At 37.1% G+C, this 21,812-nt stretch overlaps 1 protein-coding gene across 1 annotated transcript in view; it reads left to right on the top strand.

The window, feature by feature from the left end:
- Nucleotides 1–21,812, top strand: part of PRTG (protogenin) — a 119,433-nt gene that overhangs the window by 30,052 nt on the left and 67,569 nt on the right. The window contains exon 3 of the mRNA XM_004421607.3: nucleotides 21,320–21,464. Within this exon, the coding sequence (XP_004421664.1) occupies nucleotides 21,320–21,464 (145 nt within the window). The remainder of the gene's footprint in view (nucleotides 1–21,319; nucleotides 21,465–21,812) is intronic.

The raw sequence follows: 21,812 nt of genomic DNA, 5'->3' as shown, positions 1-21,812 counted from the left end.
GAGGCAGAAGCAAGCTCGAGAGACCATCTGTGTAGGATAGGGAAGACGTGAGTACATTTGTAAGTTAATGGCACCTGGAGATGAGAAAGAGTTGGAAGAGAGAGGTTATAAATGAATCTAGATTACAGAAGAATGGGAAGAGATGAACAGAATTAAATCCTTTATATAGAATATTTCATTTAATCCTCACAACAACTCTGTGAAGTAAGAAATTTCTCACCCTTTTATAGATTAAGACACAAAGACATAGAGACATTAAGTAACTTACAAAGTCACACAGCTGTTAATTGGTGGATCTAAATTCACTGTTTCTTTCTGAGCTCCCACCATAAGTTTTGTTTTTGTTTGTATGTTTTTTCAAAAACACTTCTGCTATATAGCTTTTTAGAGGGGAAGAGGCATGTCCTCTGAGGGAGGTATAGGGTTCCATGGAATTTTCCTTCTATGTTCCACTGTGTCTTAGACAAAATTTGGGGGTTTAATATATTTTTGATTGATAATTTTGATTAGATTAGTTAATCTGTATATTTAAATTGATCATGAATCAAGTGAATGCATTGAAAGAGGTGTAACATTTTAGCTTATAGAGAGAAAAGACCTTTAGATCTGTTAAAAATAGAGGAGTGATTTAAGGACATATTAAGAGTATTTAAACATACCTGTAGTAAATTTTCTAGGCCAAGAAAACATTAAATTCTAGGATATTAAACTGTAATCGTAACCTAAAATTTCAGAAGGTGAGGCTTTTAAAGACAGAACTCCAGATCCACATCCTTGGGGTTTAAGTATAAGAGAAAGACACAAATTGAGGGTGAGTAATTTAGTGGTTTGGACTTAGAGAACACTTTTCCAGGGGGGTAAAAAAGTGCTACAAATAACAATTAGTTTGCAAATATTATGTAGTAGGTAATAAATTGTACATGTGTAATGAAAAATATAAATAATAATGCTATGATCAGTGTAATTAAATTTAACATTAAAACTAACAAGATAGTGTTTAACAGTTGAGGATGAAGAAACTGGTGGAAATGTTTGTGATTTTGGATAGGGCTTTCTGGAACTTTTAAAGGCTTTTAAGGATACTGATTTCTGTTTTTATTTTTGAAGTTACAGAAGTAATATATGCTTACCATAAATATTGAAATAATAGAGAAAAAATTAGGTGCTTACTTCTCCTGGAGGTCGTCATTGTTATTGGTTATGTAGATTCTTCTAGGACTTTTTTCTTCACATTTACACACACATATATGTCCACATACGCAGGGCTTTTTTTTCCTTCAGTTTTTAAAAACTTTATTGAGGTATGGTTGATGCACAGTAAACTGTACATATTTAAAGTACACAATTTGGTGAATTTGACATATGTAAGTCCCGATGAAACCATCACCACAATGAAGATCATGAACATGCTCATCGCTCCCAAAAGTTTACTGGTGGTTTTTGTAACCCATCCCTCGTCCCCATCCACTGGCAACCGCTGATATGCTTTCTGTTACTATCAATAGTTTGCCTTTTCTAGAATGTTATGTAAATAGAATCATATAATATGTACTCTTTTGTTTGTCTGGATTCTTTCATTCAGCATAAATATTTTGAGATTCATCCATGTTGTGTGTATATCAGTAGTTCATTTTTTTGTTGTTAAGTAGTATTCCATTGTATGGATATACATTCACTTGTTAATAGACATTTGGGCTGTGTTCCAACAGTTTTGGGCTGTTACAAATAAAGCTGCTATGAACATTGATGTACAAATCTTTGTGTGAACTGTGAGTTGATTTCTCCTGGCTAGACACCTAGGAGTGAAATGGCTGGGTTGTATAGTACATATATGTTTAACTTTTTAAGAAACTACCAAGTTGTTTTCCAGAGTGGTTGTAACTCCATTAAATGGATTGCAGTCTATATTGTTCTTTAACTTTTTTTTCACTTAGTATACAAAACACTTTCTTTTCATTATTGGCCTCTTTGATACTGTTGAATCATTATCATGTCCTTATATGCATAATTACAACCATAAAGAAATTTAACTATCTGTAAAGTCTCTTAGAGCTTAAAAAAATTTGTAGTTTTATTAACTACTCATTTTCTCAGATAACCAAAAATTGTTTAAAAATTTATTTCACAGCCCCAGCAGGGATCATTTTGACATAATCCTGGCTAGGCATATTTACTAGTCAGCTAGTCGGCTCCAGTACTCTGTCACCAAATTAAAATGTACTAGAAGCTGTTGTCGTAATTGTTTAGCAGTGATTTGTTCCCTTGTTTTTTAATTGTTTCCCCTTTAGTTGCACCATTCATTCCTGATCTGTTCCTTCTCTGTTTTTTACTTGTCTTATTTCTTGCCATGTAATATTTTCCTCTTTATTTTTTCCATTTTGTTCTTTCTCTTTCTCCTCTTTCTCACTAATTCTTTTGCCTCAGTTTTCTCTGCTAACTTACCTTTCCATGGACATGCACACGGACTCCGTCCATCAGCGGATTTGTATTTGTAGGAAATGAGCCTTACCTGCCCCCTCAAGGGGTGTCCATCACAGAATAGACGAGGTTGAAAAACACTGCCTTAGTGGCCTCAGAGCATTGGCATATTTCCAGAAGTCTTTCAAGTTACCTGATACCACTGATGATCGTTTCCTTAAAAGAAACTCAGGATCTCTGTTAAGCCATGTGGAAAATTTGCATTAGGCTGTGAATAGCACTCTACACAAAGTTGCACAATCCAGCTTTGCAATTGGTTCTGAATGTAGTTTTATTCATATCAAAGTCATGATCCTTTGGGGATATCAATCTTGGGTCATTTGGCTGTGAGGAGTGAACATGGGTGGCAGTATCATAATTTCTGGGTCACTATAAAAGATGCATTACGTGTTCAAACTCATGTAACTACATTTTTGCTGTTGTTATTAAGAAAATCAGTTTTATTGTCTTTCTCAGCAGAGTCATGTTTCTTTAAGTACAAAATCTTTTCTATGACATTCATTATAAGCCATCAAAGAAAAAGTCTGGCTGCTTGGCTCTCTCCACTGCCAATAACAGGCATTAAAAAGCAGATTTTATCAGTTAACTTTCCTTTGCATGAATGAATGTGACACTCGACAGCAGATGAAATATGAGCTGCAAGTTTCTTTTACCCCATTCCTATAAACTGTGCATTGTTTTGATTTGGCTTATTGAACACATTATAGGGGATTTCTATATGGCTGTGATCCAGAATTCTGTGCTTTTATTCCTCTGAGCTAAGGGTTGCATATAATTTAGCAAAAATTTCTAAAAGAATGTATGCTTTCCTCATTTTAAAAAATGGTTTGTGAGCAGCAAATATAGCCTCTATGTCCCCTACCCAAATAATTCAAAGGCATTTAACAGGCCAAATAAAAGTAAACTGTTTATGTAACAACTTTGAGCTGATGAACTGGGAGCATAATTGCGTAAATTTGATTTAAATCACTAGTTGGGTATGGTTAGGCATTTTGTCCTGTAGAAGGTGCATTCTTCATGTCTGAGATAACTTTAAATGTTCCTCCTATCATTAGGAGCCTCTGTGTAGGTAAGGAAGCACTTTTTAAAAATTTCAGCTTTATTGAGGTATGATTGACATATAAAATTGTAAGACATTTAGAGCGTACATCATGGTGATTTGATATATGTATATATTGTAAAAGGATTTCCCTCATCTAGTTAATTAATACATTCATCACCTCACATATTTATCGTTTTTGTGTGTGTGAGAGAACATTTTCAGTTCTACTCTCTTAGTAAATTTCAGTTATACAATTCAGTGTTATCAACTATGGCTACCATGTTTATATTAGATCCTCAGACCTTATTCATCTTATAGCTGAAAGTTTGTACCCTTTTACCAACCTGTTCCTATTCCCCCCTGCCACCCAGCCCCTGGCAACCATAGAAACAGTGAGTAGGAAAGTGGGAAGCACTTTTATGAAACAATCATTCTCAATCAGAAGAATCCAATAACAAGTAAACCATAAAAAAAACAGATTTGCATTTGTACCTACTTATAATTAGTCTTCCATATTGCTTTCAAACCTGATCATGTGTATCTTTTCCTTAAAATATTTCAATGGCTTCTTGTTGCCTTCAGAATGCAACTCAAACGCTTAAAGCTGTGCTTCTCAAATTTTAAAGTGCATATAAGTTACCTGGGCGTCTTTAAAAAATGCTGATTGGCGTTTGGTAGGTCTAGGGTGGAGCCTGATATTCTGCATTTCAAACAAGTTCTAAGGCTAGTCCAAGGACCACACTTAAAGTAGCAAAGCCTTAGAGCATAAATAGACAAGGCTCTTTATCTGGTCCCTGCCTGCCCAGTGGCTGCATCCTTTACCACCCTGTCTCTCCATGTCTCCACCTCACCTCTCCCCCTGTTCTCCTACACACCCCCAAGTTCCCATCACCTGGAATTTCAGTTCTCTGAATGTGTTGTGCTCTCTCATGGCTCTGTGCCATTGCCCTTGCTCTACCCTCTGCCTGGACCACTCTTGATACTCCCTTGCTGTTGACTAGTTCTTCAGCCCTCAACCACGCATGTCACCTCCTCTGCAAAGCCTTCCCTGACTCAGTCTTGGTTTGATGGCTGGAGGCTGTTGTAGCATCCTGTGGATTTTACTTTTAGATAGGGCCTTAACAGTGTAATGTTCTTGGATTCTGAGTGTTTTTTAAAGAATGGCAAGTGGATTTAGTTGGGCTAGACAAGAAAGTCCATATTGGAGAATAATGTAGAACGTTTGATAAATAATTGTACTATTAAATTGATGTTGGTCAAAAATAAGTAGAAAGAGGGAGAAAGAATTATTGACAGAAGATCCTAAAGCCCTCACTGATGACTTTGGGAGTGGTGTGATATTCAGTCAAGTGGAGGTTGGGGAAATATGTTTTTGCTGCTGCTGCTGCTAGGAACATTTAAAGGAGAGAACATTTGAAAAAAGGAAACTACCTGTCCCTTGTGCATGAATGTATGTTTCCTACTGGGAGAATAGATTGGCAAGGCCAGATTAGTGTTACTGCTGTAATGTTCTACGGTGGGCTCATTACTTTCTAGGGCTGCAGCTTGGGTGTAATTTAAAAAAAAAAAAAAAAAAGCACCATTTTGACTCCTGGCTCCACTGTTTACTAATATTATGACCTTGAGCGAATGGCTTACCTTCTTAGAACGTATTTCCCTACCTATAAGTCTGAAGGTAGTATTACTTACCTATTAATGTTTTCAGGAGTATTAAATGAGTTAATGTATATAAGATAGTAGATTAATTCTCTCTTATCCCCTATAGGGCTGTGTGGTCAAGCCTAATAAAGACGTGAACTATATAATATTATTAAAAGACTTCATTATGTCGTGGACAGGTAGCTTAGAACTCAAGGTCCCCTTTATGAATTCACTTTAACAAGGTCATCTGATGTATGTGTGTATTTTTTTTGTTATCAATTAAATAGCTTGGTCTTTAACAGATATTAGAAGATAAAAGAGATACCCAGACATTTCGTAGTGATTGATTCCCGGTTCATGAATCGAATATCATATGTAGAACATTTAATTGATGTAATGAATTGTGATTGTATAAACTTAATGAATTATACTGCATAACAGGCATTTACTAAATATCCACTGAGTGTCAGGTTATTATGTGGAAGAGAAAGGAAAACCAGGCCTTTTATAAACTGAGAAAGCAATATATAAAAGACAGTGGAGAAGAATAATGTAAAGTTTATCAACAAATAACTTAATATACTCCGGCTCTTGAATTGTTTTAAATGTCCTTGAGATAATCATTTGAAAAAGCTAAAGCTAATCCTAGTAGAAGTATTTCTGCTGTAATTTTGATGGAATTTGTATTTTTCTCATTATAAATTTCTACACGGGTAAAGTTGCTAAGTGACATGAATTTTGTTACAAAACCTCACTCCTCTTAATGCTTTCTTGATCCTTCTGTTTCTCTGACTGATGCAAAGTGTAAAATTGCATGGAATGTTCTTCCTGCACAGTTGAGCTATTAAGCAGAACTAATTCTTTATGGAATGACAACAAGGCATAAGAAAGGCATTTCTTGGATTAGGCAATATAAGGCAATCACTTGGCAAACGGCTGAAAGGGAAGTGGTCTTGGTAAAGACAAAGCAACAGCGCTTTTTCTCTTCCCCTTGAATTCATAGGAGCCACACAAGTGGAGCAGCTTTGAAGCTGGTTAATGTGGCTTACGAGGCATGTTTTTTCTGTACCGTTTCCTGCTTGTTTTTGCCAGCAGAGGGGCCAAGAATAATCACTTGATAAATGCATTAGCATGTCTCATACACTTCTGTGACCACACACTGTTGCTGGGAAGACAAATAATTTGAGAAAAGGAAAATCCCAGTTGGGGACATCTTTCAAAGTGAGATCAGATTTTACTCTCAACTAACAGGATTCTGACTAGATTATGAGAGTACCATATGGAGACTGATTATTTAAAAAATTTTTTTTTAACTTAAGATTAAATAACAGTTGGGAAAGACAAAAGGCAAAGTGAATAGTGGTTTATTTTCATTTTATCAGCTCCGGAAAGGAAGACAAGAAGTGTTGGTAGTAATTTTATGACAGTTTAACAATTATAGAAAACTGTTTTTATTTCCATGGATTTTTCCTATTGACAGCCTGCTCCTATTTATTTTGCTTAGGTGTGTGATTTTCCTTGTTCCTAATCTCTTCCTTAAATTCCTTCCAAGACAGACCCTTTCTCCTATAGCATCGCATTTGCACATCTGCTTCTGGTGTTCTTTATGATCTGGTCCTGAGAACCCACCCAAGTTGCCTGTCACTCTCTAGTTACTGCTGGTCTTTTTAGGTGGACACCATCAATCCGGCACAACAGAGGCCACACTGTAGCTAAAGAGAACTGTGCTTCAGCTGCAGATGAGGATGTCAGCAGAAGTGGTGGTGACTTCAGCATTGCAAATCTTCATTCAATGTAACTCTTTTCACCTCTGCTTTAGGAGAGTAGAACTATGAATGTGGCACAAATCCGTGTGCAAAACAACGCACCTTTATTTTAGCATTCAGTGGTACAGTTTAGTCCTGAAGGAACGCGCAAATGTTCAGCAGGCTTGGTTGAACATGAATTCCAAAACCCTGTAACTATTCTAGAAAATCTATTTCTCATGTGAGGTTCCTTGGATCAAATCAGTTGGTTCCAGGACCAAATTCTAAATAATTTCAAGCCTGGTCTGATGGAATCTGTGTCCAGTTGAATATTATGAGACTTCTCAAGAGGGGCACAGAATGCCGGGAGGCCTGGGAACTGACAAGCATCTGCAGGATATGCTGGGTCAGCAGCCTGTAGAAGGTCTGTGCAGGAATTGTAATCCTGCAGTGTGCTGCTGGCATCCAGAGGCAGAGAGCTGGGCTGGGCTGCTCAGGAAGGGCTGATTTTTCAGGTGTATGCCCTGAAGCATATGTATGTATATGTATGTATATGTATGTATGTGTGTGTGTTTGTCTGTTTTCACGTGTATGCAGGTAATGCCTTACTGAGTCCCCACTCTTCTAGCCTCTCAGCAGAGGTGTGACAGCTCTCCTACCATCTCCATAGGTAGAAGAACAGGAGGGCTCTAGGTTTCTTACTCCTCGTGTTCCTCAGGAACATAAATCCATTTCTAGTTATTAGGATGAATATTTTTGTGTACTTTTCATGTATAGTATTCTAAAGATAATGTAAACCTAGTGTCAGTGTTTTATAGTCCTTCAGATTATTATTATGCACACACTATACTATATAGTTCCAGATGAAGGAGGCGGTGACTGAACTGAATGTACATGCACCTTAGAGTGTATTTTGTTCATGTGTTTATTAGGTATCTGTTGAGTGTCTTTTGTATCTGTGGCGCTATGCCAGGAATACGAAGGTGAAAAGACACAGGCCCTGTCCTGTAGGTAGGAGCACAAAGTAGAGCTGACAAAACAATGAAGCAAATAGGATACTCCAAGATCCTGGGAGTATGAAAAGATTCTATAGTTCTACTTGGGAAAATCAGGTGCGACCTCACAGAAGAAGTGAAGATGGTCTGCAGAAGTCAGCTTTTGAAATTTATAGGTGCTCTCATCTTAATTTATAATTCTTTATTAAGAGTGATTAAAAAATTAAACAAGAGCCTTTGTGTTTTGTAAGGAACATAGCGTTTTTTGAAATCTGTTTTTTGATTTACATACAGTAAAACTTACTTTTTTGGGTCCAGAGTTCTATGAGTTTTGACATATGCATAGTAGTGTAACCATCACCACGGTCAGGATACAGAACAGTTTCATCACTCCAAAACATTCTCTCATGCTGCCCCGGGTAGTCATACCTCCCCTCCCCTAACTCCCAGCAGCTACCACTATATCTTGCACTTTTCAGAATGTCATATAAATGAAATTATACAGTATGTAACCTTTTGGGTCTTGCTTCTTTCATTTAGCATGATGCATATGAGATTTATCTATGTTGTTGAGTGTATCAGTAGCTTGTTCCTTTTTATTGCTGAGTAGTATTCCATTATATAGGTTTACTACAGTTTATCCATTCACCAGTTGAAGGACATTTGGGTTGTTTACAGTTTTGGGCTATTATGAATAAAGCTTCATATTCTCTTTTATTAAGAACAGAAGAAGTGATAAGAGTGGAACCCTCTAGTTGAGCTATCATGAGAAGAAGGTTGTCAGCACAATTTTCTATCTTTTTTTTTTCTGCTTAGCATATCACAAGTTTTTTCCTGTGTAATAACATAGTCATTTTAAGGGCTAAGTTCCATTAATTGAAGGTATAATAGCTTCCTTAGGCATTTTTTTTGGTTATACAGTAACCTTTTTTGATACTATACTGCCAACAACAATGTATAAGAATGTTTGTTATCCTGCACCCTTGGTACACTTGCCACTAAGTTCTGGTCATATTGATTCCACCTCCCAAATGTTGGTTCTGTCGCTGTATCTCCATCCCCAGTCACTCCTCCAGTTCAGGCCACCATTATTTCCCTGAAATGTCTGCCAGAGACAAAGGAATAAGGAAATATGGAAAGAGAGTGTGAGAGAGAGGAATGGAGGAAGGAGAGAGGAAAGAAGTTGACTGTGTTAGTCCTTGCACAACACGGAGTCAATGATTATGATTTGTCCCCTAAGATGAAAATCGATTGGCAAGTATCAAATAAATACAGATATACCAGGCGTCTCTACAGGGGCACACAGGCATTATAGTGTGAGTAAACACTGGTAAAAACAAGATTTTGAATGGTGAAAAAGGGAGAGGGGAGATAGATTTCAGTCATTCCTATTTAAGTTCAGTTCCTGTATTCAGAATCCTAGGGGAGTCAGCAGCCTCTTCTTCCTTCGTTAGTTGAAAATCCTCCTAAGGTGAGGATTATGGTTTCTTCTCCTGGGGTTTTCTGGTCAGGCCCAGTGGATGAACTATATTTTCTTTTTTTTAAATTTTTTGTTTATTGCAGTAACATTGGTTTATAACATTGTAAAAGAACTATATTTTCTATGCCCCATTCCAGCTCGTGCTGTAGTAACCCAAATGGTGGACATACTTGTGTTCTCTGCCCTTGTTTCTCCCACTGGAAGTAGTCTTGTTAAAGCTTTCAAAAATTTTAGCCAATAGCCCCAATGCATCTCCCTCTCCTCTCTCTCCTCCTCCTTTATATAAGCATGTTTAGGAGTCCTGATGGCTTGCCTAGTTTGAGAGTCAGGCAGCCATGAATTCTGACACCTCTTGCCACCTAAACTGGTCGATTGTTTTTGAACCAAACTCATGAACACTACTGTTTCTTCTCTTCAGAGAAAATTCGTTCCCAGGAGGCTCATGAATCTGCATATAAATATACCTGTGGCTCTTCGCTCTCCCTTCTCTCCCTCCCTGCCCGCCCTCTCCACCCCAGCAGAAGTGAAGAATTAGATGGACAGAGTCATTCCAGAAGAATCGCAGCGACAGAAAAGAAATGGACTGAATGTTAGCTTGGCCTGAGATCTACACTGCGTTTTAGGATCGGGAAGATCTGAGTATATTTATAGTCAGAGAGGAAGAGACGTGAAGAGGAGTGATGCAAGAGAAGGGAAGGTAGTCAGGGAGGGGAGTAAGAGTGCTGGGAGAGGGTTACCTGGGCACAAGTTGGAGTGGTTACTCCCTCCTCCGAACCAGGAGTGAAGGAGGAGAAGCTTAGTGAAGAGGGAGATTTTTAGGTGGTAAGGGAGAAAATTTATGTCCAGTAGAATAATAGAACTAGCTAAAATCATTGATTGCTTTTAATGTTGTAGCCACTATGTTAAGTGCTTTACATGCATTGCCTGATGTCATCCATAAAAACCCTTTTCAGAACCCTATTTTACATAACAAAATATGTTTAGGAAAAGTAAGTAATTTGCTCAGGGTTCTACAGTAGGAAGTGATATAGCCAAAATTACCTTAATCTTCTCAGGGAGACAAGAGGCGGAGTTTTCTGTTGCGAATAAGGGGGAGATGGTGATGTTGGTTCATTGAGTTCACTCAAGAAACCTTTGTTGAGTGCCTCTTGTATGCAGGGCACTGTTCTGGCCCCTAGCAAGACACAGAAAAGTAAGACGTTCTCTGAACTCAAGGAATTTACAGTCTAGGGTAAAAGTGGTTAGGGACCTGAATAAATTGGAAGGTTAGAGGATTCTTGAAACCAGTTATTAATAAGAGAATGTTGAACAGCAGTGAATGGCCCAGCTGACAGGAGGTGACTTGCAGAGTTTTGTGTCCCTCTTTCCAGCCAAAGAAATTGAGTCTGGGGAGTGCCAAGTCTGGCATTTGGCAGGATAGGGTTGATAAAATATCAAAGAAGCAAAGCATTCTCTGGTGTTATTAAATGTGTCTTTTCAAACACCGTATGATTTCACTCATATGTGAAAGATAAACAAACACGTGGATAGGGTGAACAGGTTAGTAGTGACCAGAGGGGAAAGGGGTAGGGTGAAAGGGGTAAAGGGGCACATATGTATGATGACAGATAAAAACTAGACTATTGGTGGTGACCACGATGTAGTCTATACGGAAACTGATGTATAATAATGTACACCTGAAATTTACATAATGTTATAAGCCAATATGACCTCAATGAAATAATTTTTTATAATGTGTCTTTTAATATGGATACAGTGGGAATATACTGGAGAGTAGTCTAGTTTGTGGAAACTTTACATGTAGGATCTATTTCTGAAAGTCCCCAGTTTCCAACTTTGTTACAAGGTTTCTAGCCTTCATTTTGTGTATATTTATTTGGACACATATTTTGATCTAAATATTTGCTTTGAAAAGCAAAGGAATACTTTTAGCACCCGGTTGTCGGAATTATTGCAAATTCAAGGAGGATACTAAATTCACTAGAAGTCAGGTAATAAACCACTTATAGAATAGCTAGTGTATAGTCAGTACAGTTGAAGATTAAGAGGTTGACACCCAAGACAATGATCGCATCTGTCTTACGTTACATTATTTTATTAAACAGGCGAATTTTTTTCTGTAAAATAACTTTTAAAAAAGTACAAGTAGCTTCTTCCTAGTCTTAATGGTATAATAAGTTTTCAACTTCTGTTTGAAACTTGTACCTTGGTTGGTATTTACCCCAGTAGGTAAAGCATCAGGTACCCTGGTGCTTTGATTAAATGATGGATCAGGTCTCTCGGTTTACCTCCTGTTCAGTTGCTGATCAGTCTTCAAGTTGGAAGACTCCAAGTGATTTGGACCTGATGAGGTAAGAAGTTACAAGTATATTTTGATTACTAAAGCCTGGAGTAGACAAATGCGTGATTTGAAAGACCAGTGTCATAGAAATAAAGTTTAAGCTAACCCTATGACAGACTCTGAAATTGTGGACATTAGAGAGTCTGAGATAGAAATCTCCCTGTTTTCTTGATGAGCTACTTATAGATTTCTTCACAGCTACTGATTGGTGACTTAGAGCCATGGAAACAGCACAGAGGTGCTGGAACGTGACTACTGGCCGTGTTCTTTGCCATTTAGGACTCCCCAAGGAGTGGGTGTGGCAGTAGCAACTGGTGCAGCTGAGGCCTCCAGAACCCCTGGCTGACTGGCAGCATTAAGACCGCTGATGTAAACCCTGCATCAAGGTTCTGACTGACTGAAGTATTTTCTGTTCAGTGAAAGAATATTTTGAATACAATTTACAAAAGACAGTGATATTTTCCTTACATTAGGGAATAGTCTGTGAACTTATTTGAAATTATTGATGACTTGTCATTTCAGATTGTGTATCTGTAATTTTTAGTTGATTTTAAAATCAACATTGTTTTATTCATCACAACCTTTTAGGAGCGTGAATAGCACATTAACTTTAATATTGTAGTCATACATTTCCGATGTAGAAACATATATATGCTGCTTTCTGATCAAATAAAAGTTTGGAGGACATTTTTCTCTTAGCATCTTTGATCTGTTTTTTTTTCTCCTGACTATAAATCATAGAAGCAAATGATTAAGTAGACAGGTGAAGAGGAGGAAGTTGCAAATAAAATAGGCACTTACATTTATTGTGTTTGCAAGGTTGTTTTTGAGGACGGCCCATGTTTCTTGAGACCTTATTTCTTGCCTATTTTATACAGCTCTGGCCTCTTAACAGCACTGCTTTAATGACTTCTTGTGGGGCTCTTGGTTTATGTTAGCACTGACTGTGGAGGGAAGAAAGAGGTTCAGATTTCACAAGGAGGTGGTAGACTTGTAAAATCATACCTAACTGGCAGAAACAAAGTCCACATCAAGGAGAAAGCCGAGATTTGCATAAGGACATGAGCTGTTTTGCCATTTAAATAATTGCAAAATATTTCAATAATGCTGAAAATAGTTTGTGAACTAAAGTGTTAGGGAGATCTAACGTTCATTGTAAAGGACGTATTCATTTGCACAGCTTAATGCCCCACTTAAAAACAATCAAAATGAGAAAACAAATACTTGCTGGGAAGCAAAGTTTAAGACTATCATGATATAGATATTCATATTGGCATGTTTTTCTAAAATTTCTAAGTTTTGATATAAGATTATATTTAGTTTCTTTTTTAATAGAAAAATGGTTTTTATTCATAGGTTCTTTTTCATGGAATTTTCAGATTGAGGGCACTGGTTGGGGAGAGAATCAGACATCCATAGATCATAGGTCATGTCTACCCAAAGAATGAGAAGTTCAAAGTACTAACAAGGAGGCAGATAAAAATTAAGGATAAGAGATTTTATTAGGTAGTGGAGCAACAGTAGAAAATTTATGCGGAAAAACTCTTCAATCCATGTCCCATATAGGCATATACAATTTATTTTAAAATATCAATACTTTAGAATTATGTGTATTGTAGAAAAAATATAAGTACAAAAAAAATCACCATACGTAATCTTACTACTAGAGATCTGAACTTAATTACCTATCTTCTTGTAATCTGTCCCCTATTATTTCATATTGAAGGAGGGGATTTTATTCTCTTCAAATAATTTATCTGTGCATATTAAAAATAGGAAAATTATTTGTTTCTCTGCATTTTATCTACCTTTATGTAAAAGCTACATAATCTGGCTTAGTAGAAGAGAAAATTTTTAAATCTTAGAACACCTCTGCCTTTGTTAGGGCTTTAAAATTTACTTTTATTGCATAGTGGTCACTGTCATCCTTTGCTTGCATTTCTTTCAGTCATCGTTCTGAAGGTAAAGGCAGTGTATTCATAGCAAGACATCCTATTACCGTGACCACCTCCAGCACCACTGCTAGGAGTTTACTAGGTGCTGGGCAGGGCCTGAGTGCATGCTGATGTTATCATTCTGTGTGTGTGTGTGTCTGTGCGCGCGTGCACATTTGTATATGTATATACAATGAGATACTCCTATTTGAAATGAGAGCTATAGCTTCAAAATCCTAGTATGCAGGAGTTTAAGGTATTATTCTGTTCTGGAAATTTAGGAATTTAACACATATTCTTACCCAGCTAGAAAGCCAGTGCATGTTAACTCATACTTGAACAGTAGAATTGCTTGGAAGTAGAACCAGTAATTTTTATCTTCCGGAAAAAGTTTGGGCATCTCAAACTTTTACTCATGAGAGAATTCACATAGGGGCTCTGGAGATTGCCTGGATTCAGATCTCAGCCTCACGCCTTACTAGCTGCAGAACCCTGAACAAGTTGCTTAATCTCCCTGTGCCTCGGTTTCCTCAACTGAAAATTGGGGTAATACTAGTTGTGAGGATTAAATAAAACTAGAATATGTAATTCATTTAAAGTGCTGCCTGGCAATAAGATATATGTTAAGCTACTGTTATTTCTGTCATTATTATAACCTCTGTTATATACTCTCATGGTACTCAGTACTTTTCCCTCATAGTATTTATCACAGTGTGAAGTTATATACTGCATAGTAATTTAGTTAAATGCCTTTCTCTATCATTAAAAAGATATCCCTGAGGGTAGAGCCTCTGCTAGTTTTTGTTCGTCATTGGATCCATGGCACCTAGCACTAAATAAATATTTGTTGAATGAATGAATTTAGAAGAGATTACTTTAGTCTAAAATTTTTCTAAAATGTGTGGTTAAAATACTTCTCTGGATTGGGGATATAGTTAATCTGGCCCATTATTTTATGAATAATCACATGATTCAAAGCCTGCCAGCATGAGTTAAGTACAAACTAAATGAATGGTATGATTATACAGGTAATGGGATTTATATTAATGTGTGATTCATGGAAATTAACTCCTTTTTTAATAGTTATAATGCATATCTTTAATAGCAGAGATATTCACTTTTTTTTAATATCAATCCTTAAGATTGACTATTTAAATAACTATTGCAAGTTTACTAAACAGTTTGGTTTTGGAGTAATTGATGCCAGACTACTTTTTTTGTTTTTTTTGCAAAAACTAGCCAACAAATCTGTTTATTGAGAATGTACCCAGCCAAAAAAGTTACAATTATATAGTTGTCATAATGATATTTTTTTGCTTTTGAAGTAGCACGGATACATGCATTCAATTTTTCTAATAATTAGGCTAAGCATTTTAAAGATTTAGAAGGAGAGGTTGCTAGGGCACAATGTTTTTTGACAGCATTTAAAATTGGAATCACATTTTTTGTGAGATTATTCCTTTTCTGGTTTTAGCTGTAGAAGCCTTTGAATTAATAGATGGAAGCTCCTTGTGAGTCAAATGCAGCCATGTTAAACACTGGTGTATGTCTGGAGGATGTTTTTGAAGGGAGGAAGAGGGCAAATGTGAGCAGGGAGATCAGATAAGAGACTCTCATAGTGGTTCTGGTGAGAGATGTTGGGACAGGGACACAGGAATGGATTCGACATATGTTTAGGAGTTCAAGTCAGTGGGAACAGGTGGTTGAACAAAGAAAGTACAGAAGAAGGAGTCAGTAGTGTCAAGCTCAGGTGAGTAGCTGGGTGGTGGTGTGACAAACTGAGGTGTAGATATAGGGTTGGAGGAAAGGAGATGATTTCATTTTGGACAGAATGAGTTAGAAGGGCCTTTGTTATCAATTCCGGGTGAAGCTGTCTAGTAGGCAGTTGGAGCCTTGAGTATGAAGTTCTGGAGATGGTGGTCTCAGCTGGAGATGTAGTTGGGGAAATCAGCAGCAACAGGTGGATGTAGTTGAAAACTGAAAGTGAATGAGATCACCCAAGGAGAATGTGGAGAGAAAAAAGAACAGAATCTCTGGAAGGCAGGGCAGAGGCAGAGGGAGAGCCCCTGAAAAGAGAGACAGGAAGGAGGAGTCAGAGAAATAGGATAATGAGGAGTGCATAGTGTCACAGACACTGTTTTAATAAGATAATAGAGGAGGAAGGCAGATTAGATGTTTGAGGAATAAAGTCGGGGAGGAAGAAGAGGAGGCAACTAGAATAAACTACTCTTTAGAAAAGTTTTGATGTCGTGGGGAAGAGAGAGAGTAGATAGCTGCTGGAGGGATACATGCCATAAAGAGAGGTCTGGAGTTCTTTTTGTGTTTTGAGGTTGGAAGAGACTTAACCACTTTTATAGGCTGAGGAAAGGAGCCAGGAGGAGTTTGAATATACAGAAGAGAGGGAAGAGGCAGATATATTAGGCTCCCAGAGGTGAAGGAAGAGGATAGGGTTGTTGTCCAGATGGAGGAGTTACAAACAGAAAGAAAGCATCTTATTTTCATTGTTGAATCATGAATGCCTGTTTTCTTGAGTCTCCGAGGTACTGATGAGAGTCCCAAAGATTATGTGGCTTGGTCTTCTTTGGGAAAAATCATTTTGCCAGCTGATTGAATTTTCAAAAGGGACCAAAAAATTAGACATGTTAAATGTAAAGGTGTTTTGGGGGATTAAAAAAAAATCTTTATACCTCTTCAGACCTTGCTGAAAACTGGAGTGAGATCAAGAAATACGTTACTTGATGGATGTGTTAACTAACCTTATTGTGGTAATCATTTCCCAATATATATGTGTATCAAATCTTCATGCTGTACACAATGTTATATGTCAGTTATATCTCAATAAAGCTGGGAGAAGGAAGGAAATTAGATTAGTGATTGCCTAGGGCTGGGGTGCGGGAGAGGATGGGAAGATTAGGAAGTGATAACTAAAACATATGGGATTTCTTTTTGGAGTGATGAAAATATTCTAAAATAGATTATGGGGATGGTTGCAAATTCTGTGAATATGCTAAAAACCATTGAATTGTACACTTTAAATGAGTGCATTGTATGGTGTGTAAAATACATGCTGTGTGATTTATATCTCAATAAAGCTTCCCCCCCACACAAAAAAGAAATACACTCACTGAGTTAGAGGATGCATCCATTTAGCTTTTAGTTCTCAGAATTTTGTACTCAAAAATTCTAGCGCATTTGACCTAAAGTGCAAAGTTAGATCAATGTTTATAATAAAAAAAAAATCTTAAGGGTTTCGTAGACGTACGCATCTGGGGGGAGAAAAGAGGGAGCTGCTCAAAGGAAAAGTTCAGAGGGGTTATATTGGTTAGATGAGATTCAGAGTAAAACAAACACTTAAGTGCCTTAGTGGTTGGAGGGAAATTACTCAAGACAACAGAGTGAGTTTTTTTTTTTTATTCTCAATAATCACATATCTAAAAAGTCTTATAATATATAAAGAGCCCTCACTATATTGGCTTCTTTAATCTTTATAAAAATTCTTTGATAGAAGAGGGACAGATTTTTGTCTGTAAAGATAATGTCATTACAATATTGGGCATCATTTAGAATTATAGCAAACAAAAAATTAATAAGCGTTATTTTCTTCTCATCCCAAGCCTTGGTATTTGTACCTGGGAAACTCCCTACATTTCTGGTTACTGTGTTTAAAGACCTAATAGAATTGGAGAAAATCCAAAAAATTTCAGTTCAATTCAAGTATTGTTTTAGTGCCAAGTCTGTGTCATTCACTGTCTTAAGGGATCCTGCAAAGAATATGATCCACTAGTGGTCCTCAAGGAGATCATAGTGTAAAGGGGAGAAAAATTGTGAATAAGGAGAATACTGTGGGATACAAGTAACAATAAAGGTCTGCAGTGTACAGAAGTTGCAGAGAAAAGGGTCAGGAAAAAAATTCTCAAAGGATAGGACAAGAGACTCCTCTGAACGAGGATAGTATGTCATCAGGTGGACAAAGGGACCTAGGATATTTGAGAGAGAAGGAAATGCTCATATAATGCTCAAGAAGTGTGAAATATCATGGTGTATTCATTATAATAATATATACTAGTTAATAATATACTGTTTATAATTCACTGAATTATAAATAGTTCAGTGTTCATGAAACGTAGTTGTAAGTGGTTGAAAATGAGGTGACAGAGTTTTGCAGGGACTAGTTAATTCATCAGCAACACAAATCAAATTCGTATTTTTTGACTGTCACTCTGGAGGGAACTCTGCTGGCAGGAGAGACATTACCTAAGAGGTTCCTGAGGACTTCCAGGCAGGAGATGATAGGGGCCTGCATCGAAGAGAGGACTGTTAGGGATGGAGAGAAGTCAGATATAAGAGAGATATAAGAGAGAAGACATATTGAATGGGGTGCTTGATTCATTGTGGGGTAATGTAAGAAGAAATTGTTCAAATATGTAGGGCTGGAGGAACTACTGCTTTATGAAGAAAAGTTAAACTATTAGGTATTTCAGTCTGTAGAGAGGTAAAGGCTGGGGAAGAGTAAGATAAAATTCTCACTTTGAAGTCTGTAAATTGAATAGAGACTGGATTATCAATGACAGCCAGAACTCGAAGTCACCCCTTTACGCACAGAGAAGGTAAATACGGGATCAATAGGAGAAATCAATACTTCATAAAGCAGGCGTTAAACTTATGGAAACTTAGGTCCTATTTCCCCCAAGTATGAATGTATTCAACGTAAGTTTAGTTAATTATGGAAAGATAAGCTTACATTGTTATTAAGAAATCAGGCTGTTCTGAATGTGAACCTGATATTTTGAAGACTCTTCAGTAGTTGGGCCATAGGTTTGATTCAGAATTAAAATATTTGTAAATAGATTAACATCCCAGAAAGTGGTTACAGAAGCAATTAAAAAGAAAAACTGTATTGATTTTTAGAGTTTGATGTTCTTGAATAGTGGTTCTCAAACATTTTAGTCTCACTCTTTATACTCTTAAAACTTACTGAGGACCCCAAAGAGCTTTTATTTATGTAGGTTATATCTATTGATACTTATTATTATAAACTAAAACTGAGAATTTTTTTTAATTGATGTTTTAATAGTTTTTAACATTGTGAGATTTTGGGTTGTACATTTTTGTTTGTCCATCACCATATATATGTCTCCTTCACCCCTTGTGCCCACTCCCCACCCCCATTGCCGCTGGTAACCACAATACTGTTTTCTCTGTCCATGTGTTGGTTTATATTCCATGTATGAATGAGATCATACAGTGTTTGTCTTTCTCTTTCTGGCTTACTTAACATAATACCCTCCAGGTCCATCCATGTTGTTGCAAATGGGACGATTTTGTCTTTTTTTATGGCTGAGTAGTATTCCATTGTGTATATATACCACATTTTCTTAATCCAGTCGTCAGTCGAGGGACATTTAGGTTGCTTCCACTTCTTGGCTGTAGTGAATAATGCTGCAATGAACATAGGGGTGCATAAGCCTCTTTGGGTTGTTGATTTCAGGTTCGTTGGATAGATTCCCAGTAGTGGGATGGCTGGATCATAGGGCATCTCTATTTTTAATTCTTTGAGGAATCTCCATACCATTTTCCATAGAGGCTGCACCAGTTTGCATTCCCACCAGCTGTGTATGAGAGTTCCTATTTCTCCACATCCTCTTCAACATTTGTTGTTTTTTGTCTTGGTGATTATAGCCATTCTAATGGGCGTGAGGTGATATCTTAGTGTTGTTTTGATTTGCATTTCCCTGATGATTAATGATAAAACTGAGAAATTTTAAAAATATTCATTAATTAATTAAAAAATAAAAATGTTGATCCATTATGTATTAACATAACATTTAATGAAACGTAACTATTTTTCAAAGCAAAAAAAATTTAGTGAGAGGAGTAGCGTTGTTTTACATTTGTGCAAATCTCATTAATTAGGTTAATAGAACACAGCTGGATCCCCACACACATCTGCTTCTGCCTTGAGTCTGTTGCAATATCACCCTTCATGTAGCTTCTGGGAAACACTGTACACGCAAGAGAAATGAGAGTGAAAAAGGCAAATGATGGTGATTATGAAAATGGTTTTGACCTTGTGGATCCACTGACAACAGAAGTTTGAGAACCACTTTTCTTGAGGAAGTAGAAATTTTTTGTTACATACACAAATAAAGTGTTACTTTACTCCCACTTCATCCTTTTTGGGAGTAGGTGCTCCTAAGAATATTTTCACCATTATTCACTGGCTTTGTCCTGTGCCACTAAAGGCCTGTGATCCATTTACAGATTAATGAAGTCAAGTCCAAGGCAGAATTTGTTCCTCTGTGACCTTTTACCCTTTCCAGTCTAATGAAGCATAAGTCATCTCGACCTTATTCCCTCTATTGTTCTTCATAACTTCTCACTTCTCACTTGATAAACTATAAAGGCATATATATTTTTTGAACTGGAGTCTGAGGCAGGGGAGTAAGACCATCATTGGGGCCCTTTCTTTATATCCTGGAAGACAACAGAGGGAAGGAAAACCACACTATAAACCAGAGTCTGGACTCCATCAAAAGGTAAAACCATGGACACTGATGACCAATTCCTGGAGGCCTGCCTAGAACGGTAAAGAAGGATAATCTCTAGAAAATATCAACACTTCAAGATTTATCTCTGCTTTGGAAATACATCAGTCCAAAAATAGTCTCTTGAGTCTCTCTACCTTTTCTTCATCAGACACACCATTTGTCTTTTCTCTCTCCTTTTTTATTCTTCTCCGTCACTACCAACCTCATTTGATTCCAAACACAGAATGACATATCTGTGTCCGGTAAGAACCAAGTCTTTGTTTTCATTAAGATATCTGTAGAATGTCACCATTCTCACTGCCACTACCCAGTTCTGTCATTGCTGGATATTCCAGGCTTAAACAGCCTGTTGGTCTTGTGACTTGAGGCTCTTCTTTTTTCAATCCATCCTGTGTAATGGTGCCTGGTTAATTTTTCCTAGACACTGCTCTTATCATGACACTCTTGCTCAAAAATTTTCAGTGATGTCTTAATTTGTACCATGGTACAAATCTGCTTTATCTCTACCTTCCTTCACTTTTCCATGAACCCTTCATCTGAAATGTTCTACAGTAGTTAGTCCCGGCTGTTTCCTTACAATCCTGTGAACACAGGCTGCACATTTCTTACTTCTGTGCTTGCCTTCATGTTATTCCTTTCACCTGGAGTGTCCTATTTTTCCCCTTTCTTCTAACCCAGTGGATTTTTCAAAACCAATCCCTATAAATGGTTTTTACCTGTCTAATCTATCTTTACTGATTCCCCTCTCCTCTGAAATACAGTCGTGTTTGAGGTTTTTACCACACAGTTTGGTATATAATTACATACCATTATTAATTGTTTCTTTTTATTTCGGCTTTGTTAAATTTTTTTCTCCAAATAGGTCATAAGTTTCTTGAGAACTTGTTTAGAATTTCATCCTGGGAAAGGCCAGACTCCTTGAGCTGGGCAACTGGCCGGTGGTTTTTCCAAAATTATTCCCTAAATTATCTTTGTGCTAGTTAAGTTATATTGGTCTTACGTCTGGGCAGGAGTTCAAGTCTGACAAATAATACCTAGCGTAATGTTATTTCCAAGTGTAGTTCAATATAATAGCGCATGTACTTACTCCGAATTTGTCAAACTTTATCTTATAGCTATTTCTGCATTTGAAGTTCAGCCAATTTCTACTGAGGTCCAAGAAGGTGGAGTTGCTAGATTTGCATGCAAGATTTCATCAAACCCTCCTGCAATCATAACATGGGAATTGAATCGGACAACTCTACCTGTAACTATGGACAGGTAAATGCAGCTTTTGTCTTTGTAGATGATGCAGGAGTAACTAAGACTTCATTATGAGACTCTATAGGGGGAAAGACTATTATGGAGCTCATTTTCGTTTATGGTAGCAATAGTCAACTTCTTAAAGACATTTCAAACTTAGGCAAAGATCATTAGTGTCTGGCATATGGGGCATAATTCCTGGTTTTTTGGTTCAGATCAGAATTCAAGTAGCCTATCTTACTGCTTTGTTTCTTTCCTCAAACATCTTTGCCAACCATGGGACCACCTGAGCACCTGGATTGCAGCCCAACGATTTAGGAAACCAAATTACACCTTCACTGCTGGCAATAGCAGTGATGGTATAAG

This window comes from Ceratotherium simum, chromosome 3 (genome assembly GCF_057802395.1).
Source record: "Ceratotherium simum simum isolate JZ-2026a chromosome 3, ASM5780239v1, whole genome shotgun sequence".
NCBI classification, from domain to species: Eukaryota; Metazoa; Chordata; class Mammalia; order Perissodactyla; family Rhinocerotidae; genus Ceratotherium; species Ceratotherium simum.
This window is presented reverse-complemented; position numbering and strand designations above follow the sequence as displayed.